General features: G+C 41.2%; 1 protein-coding gene across 1 annotated transcript in view; it reads right to left on the bottom strand.

Annotated features, from left to right (window-relative positions):
* Positions 1-19432, bottom strand: part of HDAC4 (histone deacetylase 4) — a 227995-nt gene that overhangs the window by 130462 nt on the left and 78101 nt on the right. Inside the window, 1 exon segment of the mRNA XM_080347184.1 lies at positions 10710-10781. Within this exon segment, the coding sequence (XP_080203310.1) occupies positions 10710-10781 (72 nt within the window).

Genomic DNA, 19432 nt, shown 5'->3' with positions numbered 1-19432 from the left:
TTTACTAACAGAAAACAAACAGAAAAACCCACTGTTCATCAGAGAAGGATTTCAGAAATGGAAAAATAAAACCCCACCTGGCCAGATCTGTATCTCGGGCACTGGAGTCCAAACATCCTCCAGGCAAACGCCTTCAACTCTGTCTGCCACTTAGAAGCATTAATTGGTTCGCTGTGACACAAGACCTGGCAAGATGAAGTTGTGTTACGGGATGACAATGTACTGTCTCCTCCTAAAAGGGGATCTCTGCTCAGAACAAGACGAACGCAGCACCTTCCTTCCATGTTCCCCCATCCTGCAAGCTCTACAATATCTACATTTGAAAGGGTCCTGCTCTGCCCTCATCCCCTTTTCTACCAGTAAAAGACAACTTACAAATTAAAAAAGGGCCATAATGACACCTATGCTAACGATTTTGCAACAGAATTTTTGAAGAGTTCTATTACAATTCAGTCATTCCTCTCTGTATTTCTAGGGGATGCGAAAAAACATCAGTTTAAAAATTAAGAGCTTTAAAAACTATGACAGTAGCATGCAAAATGGAATAAAATCCAGTGTCTTCACTTTCAGGTGTCGTGGATTAGCAAGGTCAAAACTGAACAAGAACATCATTCATGACCATGAGGATTAAGCAATGTTTTCTTTGCCGCTGCACACAAAAATAAAGCAAGCAGCTTTGTATTATAAATATTCATCATCAATACAGAGAGCAAAGGATAATCAAGCAGATAGGACTTCTGACATTTGACTTTCATGTGTGTTTCTTTGAAAAGCCTCAACTGCGCTGAAGAGCAGCATGCATGAGGGATGTCTGCTCTTCAATATCTGATGCCCAGCACTAAGCTGCTGCACCCCTTAGTGCAAGTACAATCCAGATGTTCACCCATCAGCAGCAAAGCCACACCGTGTCCTCCTTGCAGCCAGCTGTATATAGGGCAGCTTATTGGAAACTCAATAAAAAGTAAAAGCTCGCTAGCAGTGCTTGACCCGGGGCACTAGAATAAAATTTGGATGGCACCCACTGTGTTTAGTTATGATTAATCACTTGTGAGATGCAAAGCTTTAGTCTCTTATTGAGTTGCCAAAATAATGTATAAGCACAATATTTTGCTTGGGTCTCCCAGGGCCTAAATGTGAACGGCAGCAAGGTTACGCTGTTTCAATTAAGGATAGTGACTATCAGGAGAACTCCGGTCAAAATGTTCCAAGTTCAAAGAAAGTGCAAGAACAAAGAATTCAGGCAAACTGTTTTAAAAGTGAAAAAAAACCCCAAACAAACCCACCATCACACTGAAATGCAGGAAACCACTGACACTTCACTTTCACCCCTCCACCATTTCAACTTTTCCCCATTTAAAACTCCCGTGGTGCTGGTTTTGCATTGCGGATATTCTACACGTCATCCAAACGCTATTGTGGCTTTCATCCCTGTACAAGGGGTTCTCTGCAGTTCTTGTTATTCTCCTGCTTTTGGTATCTTCAATATTTCAGAAGCCAGATTATTTCCTGTAAATTCTTCTTTCCTCCATCCAACTCATTCACTCCCACAATGTATTATTTGCTCAATAGGAACTCATTCCGTAGGTGCATACAACTGTGCAATGCATTAGTCAACATCTAAGTTTACTAGCATCTGTATTATATTAAAGCAAAAGCATGCAAAAAAAAAAAAAAAGGGAAATTCCCTTACATTTACTGCACAGAAACTCTGATGCGAATATGAGGCTTAATAAGGAATAATTTATTTTCTCAGATAACAAACAATTTAAGCTTTGGATTTCTAAGCGAGATACTGAGTTTTCATGGATGGAAAGCAGACTGACATGTGCTATCACCTCTATCTTGAGGTCACCAGGGATCAGGAGACCACCTGGCCAAGACGAGGACCTAATTTTTACCAAATTGATTTGAATTTCCTACTGCCTGCTGCAGGTATTGAGCAGGTCGGTGACCACTGTAAAACACCATTGCGAGGATGGGCAAATACAGTTCTTACCGATTTTAAGGGAAGGCAGAGAAGAAAAGCCAAGCGATTTGCTGAAGATCAGAGAGTAAGCTGGCAGCGGACACAGAGCCTCCCAATTCCTGAGCAATGAGCCGCTGGGATTAATCAGGGCTGTCTTCTAAGTCGGGTGAGGAACTGTCATGCTAGTTTGTGATTCTGAACTGGCCTTTTAACACAAAGCACCACAAAATCCTAGATGGCTGCAGAGAACCCTCCCACACTCCACCTCCATCATCTCCAAATTCATCTTTACTGGTGCAAACCATACCACATCCTACCTCCTAATCATCTGCACAGCAGCTGGAAACCTCTTCTCCATCCCTGTGACCACTGAAACATCTGGGGACCAGGCCTGATCCCCATCCAGATGTGCAAGGAAAGACCTCTTTATGTTACTTGCCCACCCCCAACAAGAATAGTCACACAAAAGCACCATCATTGAACAAGATGCTTCTCTCGTTACACTCATACAGTCACAAGAGCCAATTTAAATCAATCCTACTGTATAAGATTTCAATGAAAGCTTTTGGCAACACAAGACAGGATCCGGCTCACCAAGAATGATACTGATGAGGTGACATTATTTTTCAAATGCAAAATAAACTTGTAAAAGTTTTGAGGTGTGTAATTTCAAGTCTGTCCATCCCTCCCCTGTCCCTGTCATCCCCCAAAAACGTATGAACAAACTAAAACTCCTAATTTCATTCATGACAGATTTTACCTTCCCTGACTGGAGGAATTCAGTTTATCCAGCAAAACTTAATGGAAATAATTCAATCAGAACATGGTTATGCTTCCTTCACAGGTACATTATCAAGCAGATAGGCTTGCTTTGACTAGTTTTGTATTATATATTCCTTTTCTAATACATTAGGCAGAGAAACGTTGAGAAAAGTACAGCAAAAAATAATGTGGTATTTTTTCTAATAAAACAATTTCCCAAAATATTTTAAGCACAAAAATAAGCTCTTATTACATAAAACTGAAAAAAATATTTAAGAGCTTAAGGCAGTTTTAGAAATGAAAAAAGTAGAGAATAAAGGTAGTCTGCCCATCAATATTTTTTTTCCCAACTACCTTACTGTAGCAGTTGAATCTAATTTTAGAAGAAACTGAGAAAAGAAAGTATTAATTTATTTAATCCGTGAAACAATTTGCATACAGGTGGCAGATCACTCTCCTTAGTGAAAATAAAAGCCTTCCATATGTCACTTAACCAATGTACATGATACCCTGACAACTCAGGATCTTCAAGACCTCCATTAATATCACTAGAGCATGATTGGCTATGAGTAGATCTGCAAACAGGTTAAGGAAGGCAGGTTTTGGCCTAAATTTCACCCACAGTTTGGTCTTCTGTGCAACCTGGAGAACCACTACAATAGTTTGTGAAGGGTTCCTCTCTCCAACAGAAAAGGTCAGTCATCGAATTTCATTAGGAACTTTTAAACAAATTCACCTTACAGTTCACTAGCAAGAACTAAAACAGCTTAAAGAATACATAGCAAAGTATCATTAAAATGTACAGTACATTTATTCTGTATATTACAATTACAGTTCCAAGTCAATGACTCCAAAGTCTTTTATTAGATCATAAAAACTTAAGAGCAGCTTGTAATGAAATTTCTAATCAAATATGAATGAATCATCTGATATGACATAATTTCTTGAATGAAAAACAGATGGAAAAGTAGTAACGACTGAGTGGTTTAAATCACAAGATTAAAGTCAAAGGAGTAGATACTTAATCATAACCACTTGTTCAAGTTAGACACTGGTTTAAGGTAGACCTCAAATCAAGCCATTTAAGGGGTAAATCATAGCATCATTTTGGTTGGAAGAGGCTCTCAAGATCATCAAGTCCACCCATAACCCAACTCTGGCACTAAAACACGTCCCTAAGAACCTCGTCTGAATGCCTTTTAAACACCTCCAGAGATGGTGGCTCAACCACCAAGCCAGGACCAACCATAAATGTAAATGAGATGGCTGTAGTGTGAATGCACTTACTGCTGCATCCGAGGCACAGAAGATGCTCATTTCACTTTTGCTTGGTGGCGAGAGGAATTAGCTGAGGATGAAGGAGGACATTCCCTCTCCCAGAAGCCTAGAGAGTTCGTGATTTCGAAAAGCACGTGCACACAGAAGAAAACCACACCAGTAAAGCTGACGTGCTCACGTTGCAATACAGCTCCCAGAAGACCCTATTTGCTGAAGGCAACGTCCCATCTGTAAAGGCCTAAACGACTAAGAAGTCAAAACAAAGTTAAACCATTACACACTGGCAGCACTCTCACATTAATTCGGTGTGTCAGTGCTACTAGGGCTTTTCAGCTTGAAGCAGCTTGCTTATAATTTTTATTTGTATACTAGGTGAATTATGTCTCAGGCCTAATAATTTTAGGGTTTGGAGCAGGTTTTTGAGGGGCAGAAGAAGTGGGAAGGAGGGGAAGCGACAAAAAGGGAGAGGAAAGATCTATTTAATCAACTCACAGCAATTCTCCAGGTCAGCATCTAGAGACTACTACATTTTAGGCATCATTGCACAAGCTATTCACCTGATATTCCCTCCACTGAGCCAAATATAGCCCTGAAAATCAATATACGCTGGGGAAGAGCCTCTAGGATCTTGAGAAACGCATCTTGTGTCACGAGAGGAATTCCTAAAATCCCAGGAATGTAGGTGGCTGCTGAGCATGGACCTGCAGTGTCTATTTTACCTTCAGCGATAAAGTTAATTTTGGCATAAAGGACTCTGGAGAGCTCCGTAGTACAGAGCACACCAATAAAAAGGGAACATGGAGCAAAGCAAACAGGCTGCAGATGGAACAGGCATCTGCAGCAAACACTCACATCCATCTACCGGGCGTCAGGAGAAGCTGGTGGAAAAAAGGAGTCGAGTACAGGGTGTGTTGGACCATTCCAGCCATAGGACAAGCGTTGTCTTGGGAATTAAAAATAAAATGAAAACAAAACAACAAAGATCTCATCTCGGTTACCTCCTTAGGGTTGCAGATCCAGGCAAAACACCCAGAATGGAAACACACGTGGCAAACGGGACATGGCACAGTCACTGAAACATCACATCTGAGACACGCAGAATATTTTTACTGAGAAACACCTCGATCCATGATCAACTTTGCATGAAATATTTATGGCTTCTCATTCATCGCACGGTACTGTTATTTTTAGAAGAGTCAGAAGCAATGGGAACAGCTTACTGATTAACAATTCAAGGGAGCCTTTAAATGTCTGCTCACATCGTGCCATCTCCTCCCTCCCTAAGAAGTCAGAAAGTTGAATGTAAATACTGTCGTGCATTCAAAGGCCCTTCCCTCCATCACCTGCTTTTATGCAAAAGCACAGAACAACCTTTCCTTTGGTAGGGAATCGGGGAGAATAACACTTTGTGAACAGTCGGGACTAAGCAAATCCAGTGAAATCTATAGCTGATCAGTGTGCATTAATAAACTAAACAAGGTAAGAGAAGAATAAAGAAAACCAGCAAGTTGGGTCTTGCAGTAAAGCAAACTTTCCTGCCAGCTACCTTTCATTTAAGAAAACAGTATTCAAGTGCTTAAGATTTAAGTGCTGCTTACAGCTTTTAAAAGAGGAACAAGTCATCAATAATTCATCCCACCTCCTCCATTTAATAACCATTTCCTCATGGGTAAGAAAGGAGGTGACAGCTAAATATTTTTTGAGACAAAACACAACAAAATAGAGTTTAGGAGCTATGGGCTCCTGCTCTTCCCACCCCACAGCACCAGGACATGCACAGACCATGTTCTGGACAGATGTCAAAGTGGTCCCTGCTCCAGCAAACCCAGCTCAGCAAGAGAAGTGGTTTAATTCCTTGCAGGATACAGATACTGAAGTTCAGGCAAGAGATGGTGCCTCACCAGGCTGGCCAAAAAGCTCATCCCTCTTGCATATATCCCTACACACGCGCACAACCCTGCAATGGGCATGTGCTTACATAGATTTAGAGAGGCATCAACTTATCCTATGACTATGAATGACAAATCCTGGCTTTGGGTGCAATATTAGCCCAGCAAAGAGGTCCTGAAGCTTGAACTTCCCCGCTACTCTGCAGGGAGCTGAGTCTCTAGATGAGGCAATTCCCTCCCCTGTCCTTCATAAATAACCCCAAATTTGCTAATCACATTCTGGTTGTGCTGTAAAGGGCTTTTTATAGAAGCATAACAACACCATAAATCATCTGTGGAAATCCGGGAGCTGGCTGAATCGTTCTACAAGGCTGTCCTTGCTGAGCAATGGGTTACAAAGGTGAGCATTAGTAGTGCCTCTAGCTGGTAAAACACTTCTTTTATGATCATTGCATGGGCTACTTTTTGTATGTTTAGTTTAGGGTTGGAAATAATACCTGTTGCAGTAAATATGAGGTTAACCTGAGTTTAACTATCAAGGCTCTAAGCTACACTCACCTGCAGTTTCTCCGCTATCTAATGCCAGAGCATCTAAATGGTGGTAAAATTAATATGCTAAGCCTGACAAAAAATAGCTGCAGCTTTTAACTAAGCTAACAATAGGACAATAAGCACAACAACTATTTAATCTGCTTAGTGTGTGATTGTGACATTAAAATGATTTCTCAAGAACTCACTTTTTTTTTTCTGTGCGTTCCCCTGCCCCAGACTCCATGGAGAATAGATCAGGGTTATTGTTAACATTAAAGGTCTAGCCTTTCTGCATGCTAGCTACAGTTCTGGGGCATGATAAAACCATACACTGCTCCTCTATTAACATGTCCCAGTGTGAACAAGGACGAAGAGGCTCCTGTCTGGGGAGGCGCGAACCTGTTGGGAGCCCCGAATCCCACCTGACCGGCCAGCGATCTGAACCCGCTTCAAAGCCCAACTGTGCCACGCTGATTTGGTACCTTTCTGAAGGAGCTTTTGAAGCAGATACACTATAGAAAGCAGGCAAGTTATCTGAAAACATGGTGAAGTGAGAGGGCATCCCCTTCCTTTGAAGGGATAAATTAACAAAGGCACAGTACTCAGCTCTGTTAGACCAACTGAACTAACACTCCTCCCTCCTAGAGACGGGGATTAAGCTCTAATTTCAAAAGCCTGTAAAATCATGTAACAATATTAGTCCTAACAACATTAATCCTCTGTCTGCCCCCGCTCTTGCCAGTGTCGGGTCCCAAAGAGCCCAGTATGGTGCTGGCAGAGCCATCCCAAGGTCTTCACCTTAAGGGCAAGAAGCCCAACATCTTTTCCTCCACCTCTCTATACATCTATCATGCAGTGGATATGTCCCAATGCAACCTATTTCTCAGCTGCCCTCAGCCATGGCAATAAGTTATATTACTTCATTATTATTTTTATCACAACTTCGGAATGCATTCCTGAAAAGCCAATGGAAATGCTATGGGAAGGGGAATTTCTATGCTAATTCAGTAATTGTACTATACACAGATACCCCTAGAACTTCACATGGGGCCACGACCAGCACATTGGGGAACATGGTTGGTCAGCTGAGACTGTTCCCCCCAATTTGCAGTTTTATTACTAAAAGCTTTTAAGTTTAAAAAGGACAACTTTCCATCTTGTTTCTGATTTTTAATTTCTAATTTTACGTATCTATCATAGATATCATGCCATTTTCACATTTCTAATACTAAAGAAATTGCCTAAGACAGTTTTGTAACAAAATGAGCAATTACCAGCTTGATACTAACAAGAGAAACTGAAAAGACTAATAGGAGATTGTTGATCTAAAGTACCCTTAACATAGCCTTATAAAGAAAGAAAACTCAGTCTATAAAGTATGTTTAATAAAGAGCTATTTGCTAAATCTTAAGGACAGCATCACCAGTACACAGGTGATGTTATTAAGAGGTCTTTAAGACTGGCCCTCCAGCTTTGCACTGTAGAAAAAAGGCGTAGCATCTCAATTTAAAAGCACAAGAAGTATGGGGACCAGAGAGCTCTGTCCTTCCCTCCTTACATATAAATCAGTCTCTTTATGCAGAACTGCAGCTAAGTTTGCTGCTAAAAAGAAGAAAAATACCACAAAACACAAAAAAAAATACTTAAAACCAGTATGGTAACTTGCAGGACAACTCCTCGACCCTGCCACAAGCCATCTGCTGCCACCCATCAAAACCAGACAGTGTCCACCTCTATGCTCCCAAATCTGGGAAGTTTTCTCTCCTGCTAACCATGCCCCCTTCATCATCATGAAATTTTCCATAGAACATTAATTAAAAATAATCTGTGTGGTCCTTGCTCTGAAGATCTCTGAATCCAGCAAGTAAAAGCAATGTTGTGCAATAAACTCAAGGATTTATCCTCTTCCTCCCCCAGGCCAAAGGTGCAGTAATATTCTGAAGCCAGAAAAAGAGAAAGCAGCATTATCAAACAGATGATTATATTCCTGTGCAATATGTGGGTTGTGGGGGTTTGGTCTTGTTTTACAAGCAACTAAGACATTCAGAAGCACCAATTATGGGTGATACAGTTTTGAAAAGAGAAAATGTTTCCCTTCCTCAAATTAATCCTTAATTTATGCAAAAATGAGAGGGGAATAATTTTCCCAAAAAACACACCTTGCCGATGACTGAGCTCCATTCTACTTAATCCAATTCACTCCTTAAACCATTTCATGAAAATGCTCTAAACATTTCTATTTTATACTAGAGATGCTTGCACAGGACAGAGCATGCCCAGGACCTGAGTACTGCACATCCCTTTCTCACATTTTACATCAGAGAAAAACAACCAACAAGGATCAAAAAAACCTTCTTCACTCAGTTTGTGGCAAAGAGAAAACATTTTGGTTTCCTACAAGTACACCACAACGATTTTATCTTAACTAGAAATGTAGTTCCCGGGATAAAGGCTCATTGTCCACCTAAGTTCATTCATCATGAGGGCTACAAATGAGCCGCTTTACCATAACCAGGATGGAATAAGGTTTCAAATGGAATATCCCAGGACACGATTAAGCAATTTTTTCCTTAAGCTGTTTTTCAACACCATTATTTCAGCCATGCCTGAGACTTGGAACAACACCCCACAAACCCACACATAACTTGTTTTTCCAGAGCAATACTTGGTACTACTTCTCCTTTCTTCTCTCAGAAGGATCTGCGGCAAAGTCCTAAAGGTAACAATGATAAAAAACAGACACAATGGTTTTCCTGAGTGGGTAAGTCCCTCAAACTGACAGCAGCTTCTAACAGTAGTCTTAACAACCCATGAGGATGCATAGGTATAAGCCGGTGCCGCACTTGGAAGACAGCTGATGAGCCTCTTCTAAGATCAATGAGATTTGCTTGCAATTACAAACATGTCAAAACACCTTTTTGCTTTTTGCCAAACGCTGTGCTTCTAGGTTTCCATTACTGTCCTGTAAACCAAAATATAAGATAGACATTTCCAGCCTGTGCACGCACTGCAGGGCTGAAACGATTCCTCCAAAATTTAGCAGAAACTGAATAAGTGGAGGGTCTCAAGTGAAAAGTACCTGGGTGACCACTGCCTAGCATGAGTCCATAACACCTTAAAAACATCTCTTTTCATCTGAGGAAAAGCAGAGCACACAGAACTCTACCATCAAGTTACTCAAGCTGTTAACCAGCTTCAGCCTTTGTCCTGAAACATCTCAAAAGGAAACAGAAAAATACCCAAACCCATCAACATTCCCAATACTGGCCATTGAGCTACTGCCAGAAAAGAGGACTGAGACCCCTCTTGTGCAGAGCCACAAAATTCAATCTAGCATAGGGATACAAAATAGGGAGTAAAATCTTAAAGTTGACCTGCGTTACCACAGTACTCTTAAAATAAGAATCTCTCTCAGGGTTAGTTAAATACAACCTCCCTTACCTGACAAACAAGTTTTGGAACACACAGAGGGAGAAGAGAATTCTCAGAATCCAAAGGCAAATGCTTGTAGCCGGTAAACGAGGATCTCACCCTTTCTTTCCAGCACAATAGCTTTACCCCCTTAAAAGTTTGCTTCCCCAGATATGCATTTAAGTCCACAAAAATCTAGGTAGGGTCTTTCCCTCCCCCTAATCTACTGAAGTTGTTTTGAATAAGCTTCATTTACATTTTTCCAACTTGCAGTACCAAAAGCGCTTAGATCTTCTGCAAGATCTCTTCCTTAATATAAAAGGACCTGAAGGCATTTTGGAAGGCAGCAGAGAAGGGAAAGTTGGGTTTTTGGAAAACTCGAGCTCCTACCTGGAAATTACATAATGCTTCATATATCCTACCATCCCTAGTAAAAATATCTCTATCTGTTTGCACCTGGAAATAAAACACTTTTGGAAAAGAGAAGGGGGAAACACAGAAGACAGCAGCAGATTGCTTTCCATAGCATTTCATGCACTGTGACCAAAACTTTGGTTTCTACCACTTGCAGAGCTGCAATTGTGAGCCATAAGTTCTCTATCAGCTGCATGAGGAAAAACAGGTCAGGTTCCCATTAGCCCCCTGCCAAGGGTAAGGGCTGAGATATTTCGGACTCCTGAGGCTGCTCCATCCTCCCTCCACTCCCAGATCCCACTCGCCCAGCCTGGGAAAGTAGATGCATGCAAGTTCTAACACACTTCGTTCCAGCATTTTACATTTGCATTTTGCTCTCCCACTTGCAAGGCAGAACTGCAGAATATTTTACTGTATTCCCAGAATAGGGATAACATTTAATAAAAGTTTCTTCTTACCAGAGCTAGGCATGTGGTTCACTCTAGGTGGATTCAACAGCTCTACTGGCTGGTCTCTGCCAGAAAGCCCATCTGGAAAGAGAAAAAAAGTATCACATCAACTCTTTGGGTAGCTGAGCTATTTTACACATTCCAAACAGAAAATTGAAAAAAAAAATAAATCTAACCAATTCTCAATGTAAAACAGAAACACACAAGTAGCACAAATCCATAGAAAGAAGAACATTAACAGGACAGCTGCGTAACAACTGCTTACACTAAAGCACAAAATAAAAGATAGAGTAGCCCGAATTGCACTCAGGCTTTCCGGGTCTTAATATCCAAAACTGGTCATGATCCCAATCCAAGGAAATAGGCACATCAGCTTATAAACCTTACCATAAAATACCTAAATTGCAATTCACTCCTTGCTCGGAGAACTGAGTCAAGACAGAAACACAGCCCTGTGAAGCAAAGTTGAAGAATGGCTGTAATATGCCAGGGAGATGTTAAGGAAAACTGACAAATCACTGCAGGAGATTAAAATGCATAGACATGCATAACAAGCCCCATTTTGCATAAGTTTGGATTTCAGAAAGGCATTAAAAACATACTTTGTAAATGATATGCAGAAATCCATCTTGCTGAAGCAGTTCTCTATTTAAAATCTTTCAAAGATTGTATCTTGCATTCAGGTAGAGTTAGAACACAATACCTACTGCTGTAGACTGCCAGACCAGCTTTTCTAGTCGCCCATTCCCCTCCCCATAAAAGTTGAAGCGAAAAATGCTACATTATATTTTCAGTACTTAGATTATGAATACTTGAATACAGAAAATCTATCTCAAACCCATTTGTTCCACCATGAATATCTCCACCTTTGCCAGTTCTCTCTCCCTTGTTCTCCTCTAACGCTTTCCTGCAGCACAGATATGATCAAGCCAAACCCTGTCTGGAGACATCAAAGAAGCCACCCCAGTCAAAGCAAAGGACAGTATTATAAAAATGTTAAGATGTCAGTGGAATGTTAAAAAACATACAAAATAAAAATCAGAAAAACCCAACACAGTTTCATGTCTTCTCCTTCTTTTCTCCACTCCAGGTTTCTGGAGAGAAAGTTGGGTCTTCTCCATTGTTCTCATGAGTTTGGCTCCAGTGACCGTACCCAAGGATCAGTCCAGCCTCAGACAATATGGCAATAAATTAAACTATAACCATGCTGAATTCTCCTTCTCAAACAAGTAATATAGATTATTCATAATATAATCTTCTTGGCTTTTGGTTTGTAACCTCTAGAGCCAAAAGAGCGGCTGGGCTTGCTGTACCGGAGCGGCCACCCTACAGCATCGGTGGGAAGACATTTGGCCAGCTGAGCTTCACCTGCACAAGCAGCAGCAAATGGCAATAAATGAGGAGGCAAAGGGCTTAAAGAGGTAGAGCGAAACGTTGCTATTTTACACAACATTCAGCCGTCAGCCTCTCCAGATTCACAAGACAGCGGTCACCACAGATCAAAGAGCATAAACGGACAGCAAAAAAATACAGTCCTCCCTGGTTACTAAAATGGTCGGGTTTTACGGTGTTGTTTTTTCTACAGACAGGCATCTGCTGTCTCAGCCCTCATTAGTAAATTTTAATTCATTTGGTGAACCGCAACCCCACTTGCTGCTGAAGCTTTCGCTGTGTTTCTGTGCTGAACAAACCAGCATCACTCAGGGACCATGAGAAGCTCCCAACTCATCTCTTCAGCCTGTCAGCGGCCTCAAAAAAAAGAGTAGTGTATATATGTCTCTGTATATAAGTCACTTTGCTGAGCTCTCCTAGCAACAGCCCAGCAGCCGCCCTGCTCCGCTTCTCCGCTCCGCTATTTCAGACGAAGTTGTGCCTGCAGAGAAGGAACCAAACAGAGCCCTGTAACCTGTGACCAGCAGCCCAGGTGCTCCGCGAGACAAATCCAGGTCAGTTTTGATGGAAACACCCCCTTGCAGCGAGGCTGTAGGAGCGAAGGTGCCCTTTCGCCTGCTAAACCCAGCAGTTTTGACCACGCGATGGATCAAACCCGCATCTCCAGCCGTACAAAGCTGCTGGCACTGAACAACTCACAAGAGCCCACTGGTTTCTAACACGAGTTTGCAGCACCAGCAATTTCAGCAGGCTCACCTGCTTCGAAGACAAACAGATATAAGGCTTTTTATTTTCTTGCCCGTGGATTTGAATTTTCAGTCCCTTCAGTGCACCAGAGATCACTAACAAAACTGTTCGTTAGTGGGGATTATTGTTTTCTTTTTATTTTTAATTCTAAGAAATAAAGTACCTACATTTTTCAACTAATTAAAAACAAACAAACAGCACTCTTCAATCTTTGTTTCAAAATGAGTAACAGATTCATCACAGAAGAACGTGTTTTAAAGCACTGACACCTTAAACACTGGAAGTGAAACCAAACTACGTAAGACTGAGATTCTATATTTGCTGTATTGAGTGATTTAAAAAAATCTTTATTAAAAAAAAGAGAGGTGGTTTCATAAGGAGATATTTGTACCTTTGTATACAGCATCTCTTCTCCTAAGCTACTAGTATGAGTTAAAAAAGTTAAAGTAGCTGCAAATAAACACGTTCACATCTTGAAGGAGTTAAACATTCCTGTAGTCTCCTCAACTTCCTACAAGAAGCTTAAAATGCTACAAAGAAGCAAAGAAATCTTTTAATTTCAAAAGACTAGGTGTTTGAAGTTAAAATACCACTGCATTTAATGAAGCATCATATCTACTGCCAATACAATCCTGACCAAAAAACCCACAAACTGACCAAAAACCTTAAACTTTCCAAAAGAGCACTGGAAGGCAGGCTTTACAATCACAACTGTGCTACATCAAACTTTGATCAAGTATTAAAATCCATACGCCAGGATACTGCTCAGCAATACTGCTGCCCACAAAAGCGCTTGCTTTGATTGATTCCTCCTCTCAAACAGAAGAGCTAAATTGATGTCAAACTTTTAAAGAATTATTCGTTAAAACAAACAAACAGCCCTGAGAACTGACCACAGGAAGCTGGAGGGGTTTGGAGTCCTAGGCTGTGATTACGTGCTCTGTACAACTTTAAAATACAAAAAAACCAAAACCCCTACGTTTTGCATATTCAACCAGGTTGCTTCACAGATCCTGTTGCACCATCACACTGAAGATAAACTGCTCACCTGGGGGATCTGAGCCTCAAGAAAAACGTGTTTTCTGCTACTGCGGCACTGGGATTTCTTCTTGCAAACATTACTGGAGACTCTCTCCTAAATCAATCAATGTATATTATAATTGACCTTTGTGTGACAAGCGAAAAGCACAATGGTTTTTGCCAGCACTCTGAAAGCACTAAGAGCGACCTGGTTCTGCCAATGCCGAAAGGAATACAATCACTTTCCATTACAAAACAGTTTTGCCCCCTCCTCCTACCTTTACAAAGTACCCAGCTCCAATCCTCTCCACACTTCACCATATATCTACAGAGAAAGCTTTGGTGATTACAAAATTTAAGAAAAACCTCAGAAGACACTAAAATTATCCACGCTTTCTAGTTTCATCTTTGCTCCTGCCTAGAAGGGATCCCAGGGGTGCTTCTGCGGTCCCCAAAAAGCAGACAGGGACAGGAAGCCCCTTGTCTCACTGCCATGGACAGGCAGAGAAAGTGCAAAAAGGTCAAATCATGCAGTCACGATCTGATTTACAAGCCACAAACCTGCTTTGAATAGTACTGAGACAAACCAGATTACCTACAAACTGCAGCGTCCATCAAGACTGGAAGGAGGCACACACCAGCCTGTCTGATTCATGCCTCAAGTTAGAGAACATTCAGTATAGCTTAATTTACAGATTTGGGTATTTCTACTCATTAATTAATAAGTTGAAGCCATTATTCATTGATAAGAACTTGAATTTTTAAGCATGGTCTGTTCCAAAGAGTTGTTTAAATTACTTGAAAAATATAGCCAGGACAGGTTTGGAAGTAGTTGGGTTTGCAGGATTTAAGCATGTTGAAAATAGCAAACCAGAGACAAGCTGGGTACAGTACACTCCAGAATAAGACAGAAACATGCACAGAAACACTCAGAAAAAATAAAGCAGCAAAACAAATGTCATCATCACCAAGGAAAAACCAAAAAAGTTGAGGACAAAGAAAGAAAGTTCAGACAAATAATGAACAAATCCAGAAGCTGGAAGCATTCAGTGAGCTCTTGCAGAAAACTGTAAGCAGCCTTACTATAATTAACTGTGATGAACTTAAAAATGCAGGGCAGCACTGGGAATGAAGAGGTTATTTAAATAGTTTTCCATGTATTCAGATCTTTCACCCTGATGCAAATCACCCTGGCCTACTCAAACTCCTTGAGGAAAGTGATGAACCGACAAGTATCTTTAAAGGACATCCAGAGTAGAGGAAAAGTCCCACGAAGCCATAGAAGGAAAACTTGGAGAGAGGTACGGGAGAAAGGCAGGAGCCAGAGGTACAGAAAACAGGCATTACTGACTAGGATTTAATTTCCCACATATAGAACAATTTCAAAAGGCAGTACAAATACCAGGTAACAGGAAAAGCAAGGCAGATGGATCAAGGTGAAGTTGAAGGCAGGCAACTGATGTATTTCTTTGGCAGTGTATCTGGCCGTCAGACTCACAAAAAAAAAAAAGTTTTAATGTTACCTAAGTTTTATTTAAAATAAAAATTAAAAAAATCAAATAAAATAAGGGGCTACATAGGGCATATAAGTTAGAAAATCAGGCCTGCATAAACCAGCCTAAACCAAGCAGACACCTGGTTTAAAAAGCCTACTCAATCATCTGCTTCTGGATCTGTTATATCCAGTGTATTGCGGTAGTTCACCATTGACTCTAAAAGCAGTAAAGACTTATTGAAAACTCAGGTGTGTCCTCACACCACAGAGACCCCCACTTTGGAGTGTGAGAGGCAGAATCCAACAAGCTGGAAAATGGATGGATGCAAGGTTCAATGACAAATGAGTAAAACCCTATCAGCTTAATAATGATAATAATAACAGTCAAACGTACAAGATGAGAAACATCTGGCAAGGGGACATGACAGCCTCCATGGCCAAAGTGCTGCCCTTGGGTTTCGATTCAACACCAGAAGATGAATTGTAGGCAATCAAGGAAAACCTCTGAGAAAAGACTTTTTTTTCAAATAAAATGAGATAGATGGTCTGCAGAACTCGGTAGTTTTTCCAACATGATCCGTTTTTCTGTTAAGGGAAGACGATACAGTGGTTCTGTGGCTTTTTCAGGTTGAGCAATTTACAGCTAACACAGGGAGTTTGAGACCTCAACCAAATACATTTCTGGTCGTCTTTAGTCATACGCTTTCTGGACAACATGGCACTATATAGCAATAATTGGATATTTCTGAAAAGGCAAGAAATCATGCCTCCTGTAGGCAACAAGTCCCAAAAGCGAAGACCTTGCTGTTGAACTGCCACACTCATGTCCTCCCCGTGAGGCAGCTACCGTCTTTCACAGCTGGTTTCGGGTTGGGCTTGGCACACAAATTGCAAAACCTCAGTTATACAGCAGGAACTAGAGCCTCTTTGTTTACATATTTCCAGTTCCTAGATAACAAAATGGAGAAAAGAAGAAAACTGTTAAGCAATAAGACACCCCAGTGAGACATCTGCAACAGTCCAAGTGACTGGTGGTGAATTTGGTAACTGTTTCTTTGCATCAAACCACTTGCAAGGCAGTTACCAGATTATTCTGGCTATTTTTCCCCACAAGGATACAGCTCAAAAGCTTGCCCCCATGCCTTCCAAGCCAAGAGAGAGAGAAGTTCTAATTTCTCAGTACCCAATCGATAAAAAGCCTCAGGCAAAACAAGGCAGCTGACAGTAAGCCCAGGATAAACAGCGATCAGTTGGCATCTATGAAACCATCCCAACCACATCCTTCCAAGAGCACGCATCCACATTTAAAATCAAGCTTTTACTAAGGACATAAAGGAAGGAGATGTTTCTGGATCAATTATTCCTGAGTTACCTTACTCTCCTCACTGCTTTCTAGTAAAACAATTGTGAACCTGTCTCACAAAGAAGAGAGATCCAACCCCCTCCTCTCCAACCATTCCACCTTCCCCATCTGCTTCAGGATACAATCAAAAGACACGCAGACACAACAACATTGATTGAGAAAAGCTTCAAGACAGAACCAGCTTCACACTCATCTTCACTCGAAAGATGAGTTTGAGATGTTGGGGAATCAACCATCCAGGGAAGTGGTGGATTCCCCAACATGGGACACTTGAAATTCAGCTGGACAGGATGCTGGGCCACCTTGTCTAGATTGTGCTTTTGCCAAGAAAGGTTGATCCTTCCAATCTCGTATTCTATTATTCTATTATATGATTAGTGCACAATTTCCCAGGGCTATGTTCAAAGCCCATATGCAGAGGAGTGTTAGCAGAATCGGCTTTCACTTTATGCTCTTGGAGCAAGACCCTAGCCATCCCCCCCCACCATACTCTTCCACATTTTGTATTTTGGTAGCATCATGGAGCAGTTTGATTACACAGACTAATTTTTTTTGGGGGGGGAAATGTACCTCAAACTCAACCCAAAACACCCTATAGGTCACCTAACATGCTCCAGCCACTAATGGGGACTCGTGTCTGGGGACTGGAGCAAATTCAGTCCTAAAGCGAGCTTCAAAACCACCCCACACAGCCCATATAGCTCATCAGCATCACCTGCTGCGCTCCACAGAGCTGATCCTCTGCATGGTACTTGCCATCACAGTCATGAGCTGTTGTTCTTCGTGCCTTCACCTTTTCCTGACTCCTTCCCTACCTGAAGGTCTCCAAGCCAGCACCAGCTCCATCCCTTGTCATCAGGCTGCTCTCAGCAGCTTATGGGGAGGTCCACACCAGAAAAAGTGAGATCTCCTCCCTCCTGCTGGCACTGCCCAGAGTCATGCACCGTCTCCCTTCCACCTGTAAGCCCACAGCAATTTCATGGACCTCTTCCAGGCCCAAGAACATCTAGTTTTTTTCCCCTGCTATCAGCATATACGTACTGCAGTCGCATTATAAAAAGTGTTTTGCATTTTATACACAAGTTGGGGGGGTTGTTTTGCAGAACGATGTGCAAACAGTATTTATCAGCGTTACTTCTTGGCAGGTTTTGGGGTGGGTGAGTGGGTGGTTCTGGTCAACTGTATTGCTGTATTTCTAAAAACAGACCAGGCATTAACCATGTAGCCTTGGGATACCAGGCAGCTAAAACAGGATTGCTGAGGAATAAAAGTCTCTGTCTCTGACCATTAAGCACAGTCCGCTAAACCATCCTGATTTGCATATTAACAGCTCTGGTGTGTAACAACAAGTTAAAATATTAGTAATGAGAACAGTTATTATCACGGACATATTATTTATTTGTCTACTCATGTGAAATATACAGGGGGAAAAAAAAAGTCTTCAACATTTACAAGAAAGCAATTAAGGCTGCAAATGGATTATTTCTCTTTAAACCTATGAGAAAATGCTCAGTGCATATTTCCTCTCTAATTTGTCTGCACTCAAGAATCTATTTTTGGAAGTCTCCCTAGACTGTATTGTAGCACCACATGTACTGTAATGGCATTTTAATTAGCCCAGAGAGCTGGAAGATGCACTATGCATCCGAAAGAGAAGCAGCCTAACAAAATGAGAGCATCCTTCTCTTCCCTTCCTTGAGATTTACAGCAGCTATCAAGTCGAAATACCAATTATGGTTTCAATTGGAATCAACTGTGACTGCTATAAAAAAAACCCAAAAAAACAAAAAAAACAACCAAAAAACAGTGCATTGCAACAGCCTATAGAATTCAACAAAAACAAATGTAGTATGTAAGCACTATTTACTCATACTTTAAAGGAGGATGGTAAAAATAAAACACTGCAGATATCCACAGGCAGAATGGGAGACCGAAGTAGAGGAGAAAATATACATATAAGTTGTGCTCTAAATATGCTAGTGTTTGGCTTGCAGGAGAAACTATCCATGTAGATGAAAGCTGATCCATTTTTTTTCTTATTACTATTATTACTACTACTTCTAATACCCAAGTTACCCACCTTCTACTACCAGTGAGTGCCATAATGCACAACGTTACACATTCAGCATGCCATAATTCTTCCTTCTTAGTTTCGATGCAAGAGAAACTAGGTCAGGCTGATGTCCATCTCAGTTGCAAGAGGTTGGCATATGTGGAATCACAAACCTCCTTCATGCCTCTGACAACAGTGATTTCTCCAGAGACGTTCGCGGGTCCAGATGCCAGGCGGAGGTTGCACAGTGTTCCGCTGAAGCCTCACCAGAACTGTGATGGGTTTTAAGGCTTTCTTTTGCGTTATAACCCACATGAATATTTCACATGAGTCAGAAGATACTCAGGAGTAATGTCTACAGGAGCTTCGCACTGCTTTCCCACCCGGAACAAATGTAAATCCAACAGATCCCACTTTGGTTACCACCAAGGTGAAAGTAACACTCAGCAACAGCTAATAAGAAGAGCAACCATTAATATATTACTAGGAAGTCATCCTAGAAGCCAAACACCTAAAATGCTTTAAGCAGGAAATACTGTGGTTCTCAAGGTGTTTACAGATTGATATCCAAGTGACAATACACTACTTTTCAAATGCCAAATCGTAAAAGTGTTGCGTTCTACTTCCTACGCCATTATTTTCCTTAATTCTTTGCAGTGGGA

Source organism: Nesoenas mayeri, assembly GCF_963082525.1.
Source record: "Nesoenas mayeri genome assembly, chromosome: 6".
Taxonomy (NCBI): domain Eukaryota; kingdom Metazoa; phylum Chordata; class Aves; order Columbiformes; family Columbidae; genus Nesoenas; species Nesoenas mayeri.
Note: the sequence above shows the minus strand (reverse complement) of the source record. Positions and strands in the feature narration are given on the sequence as shown.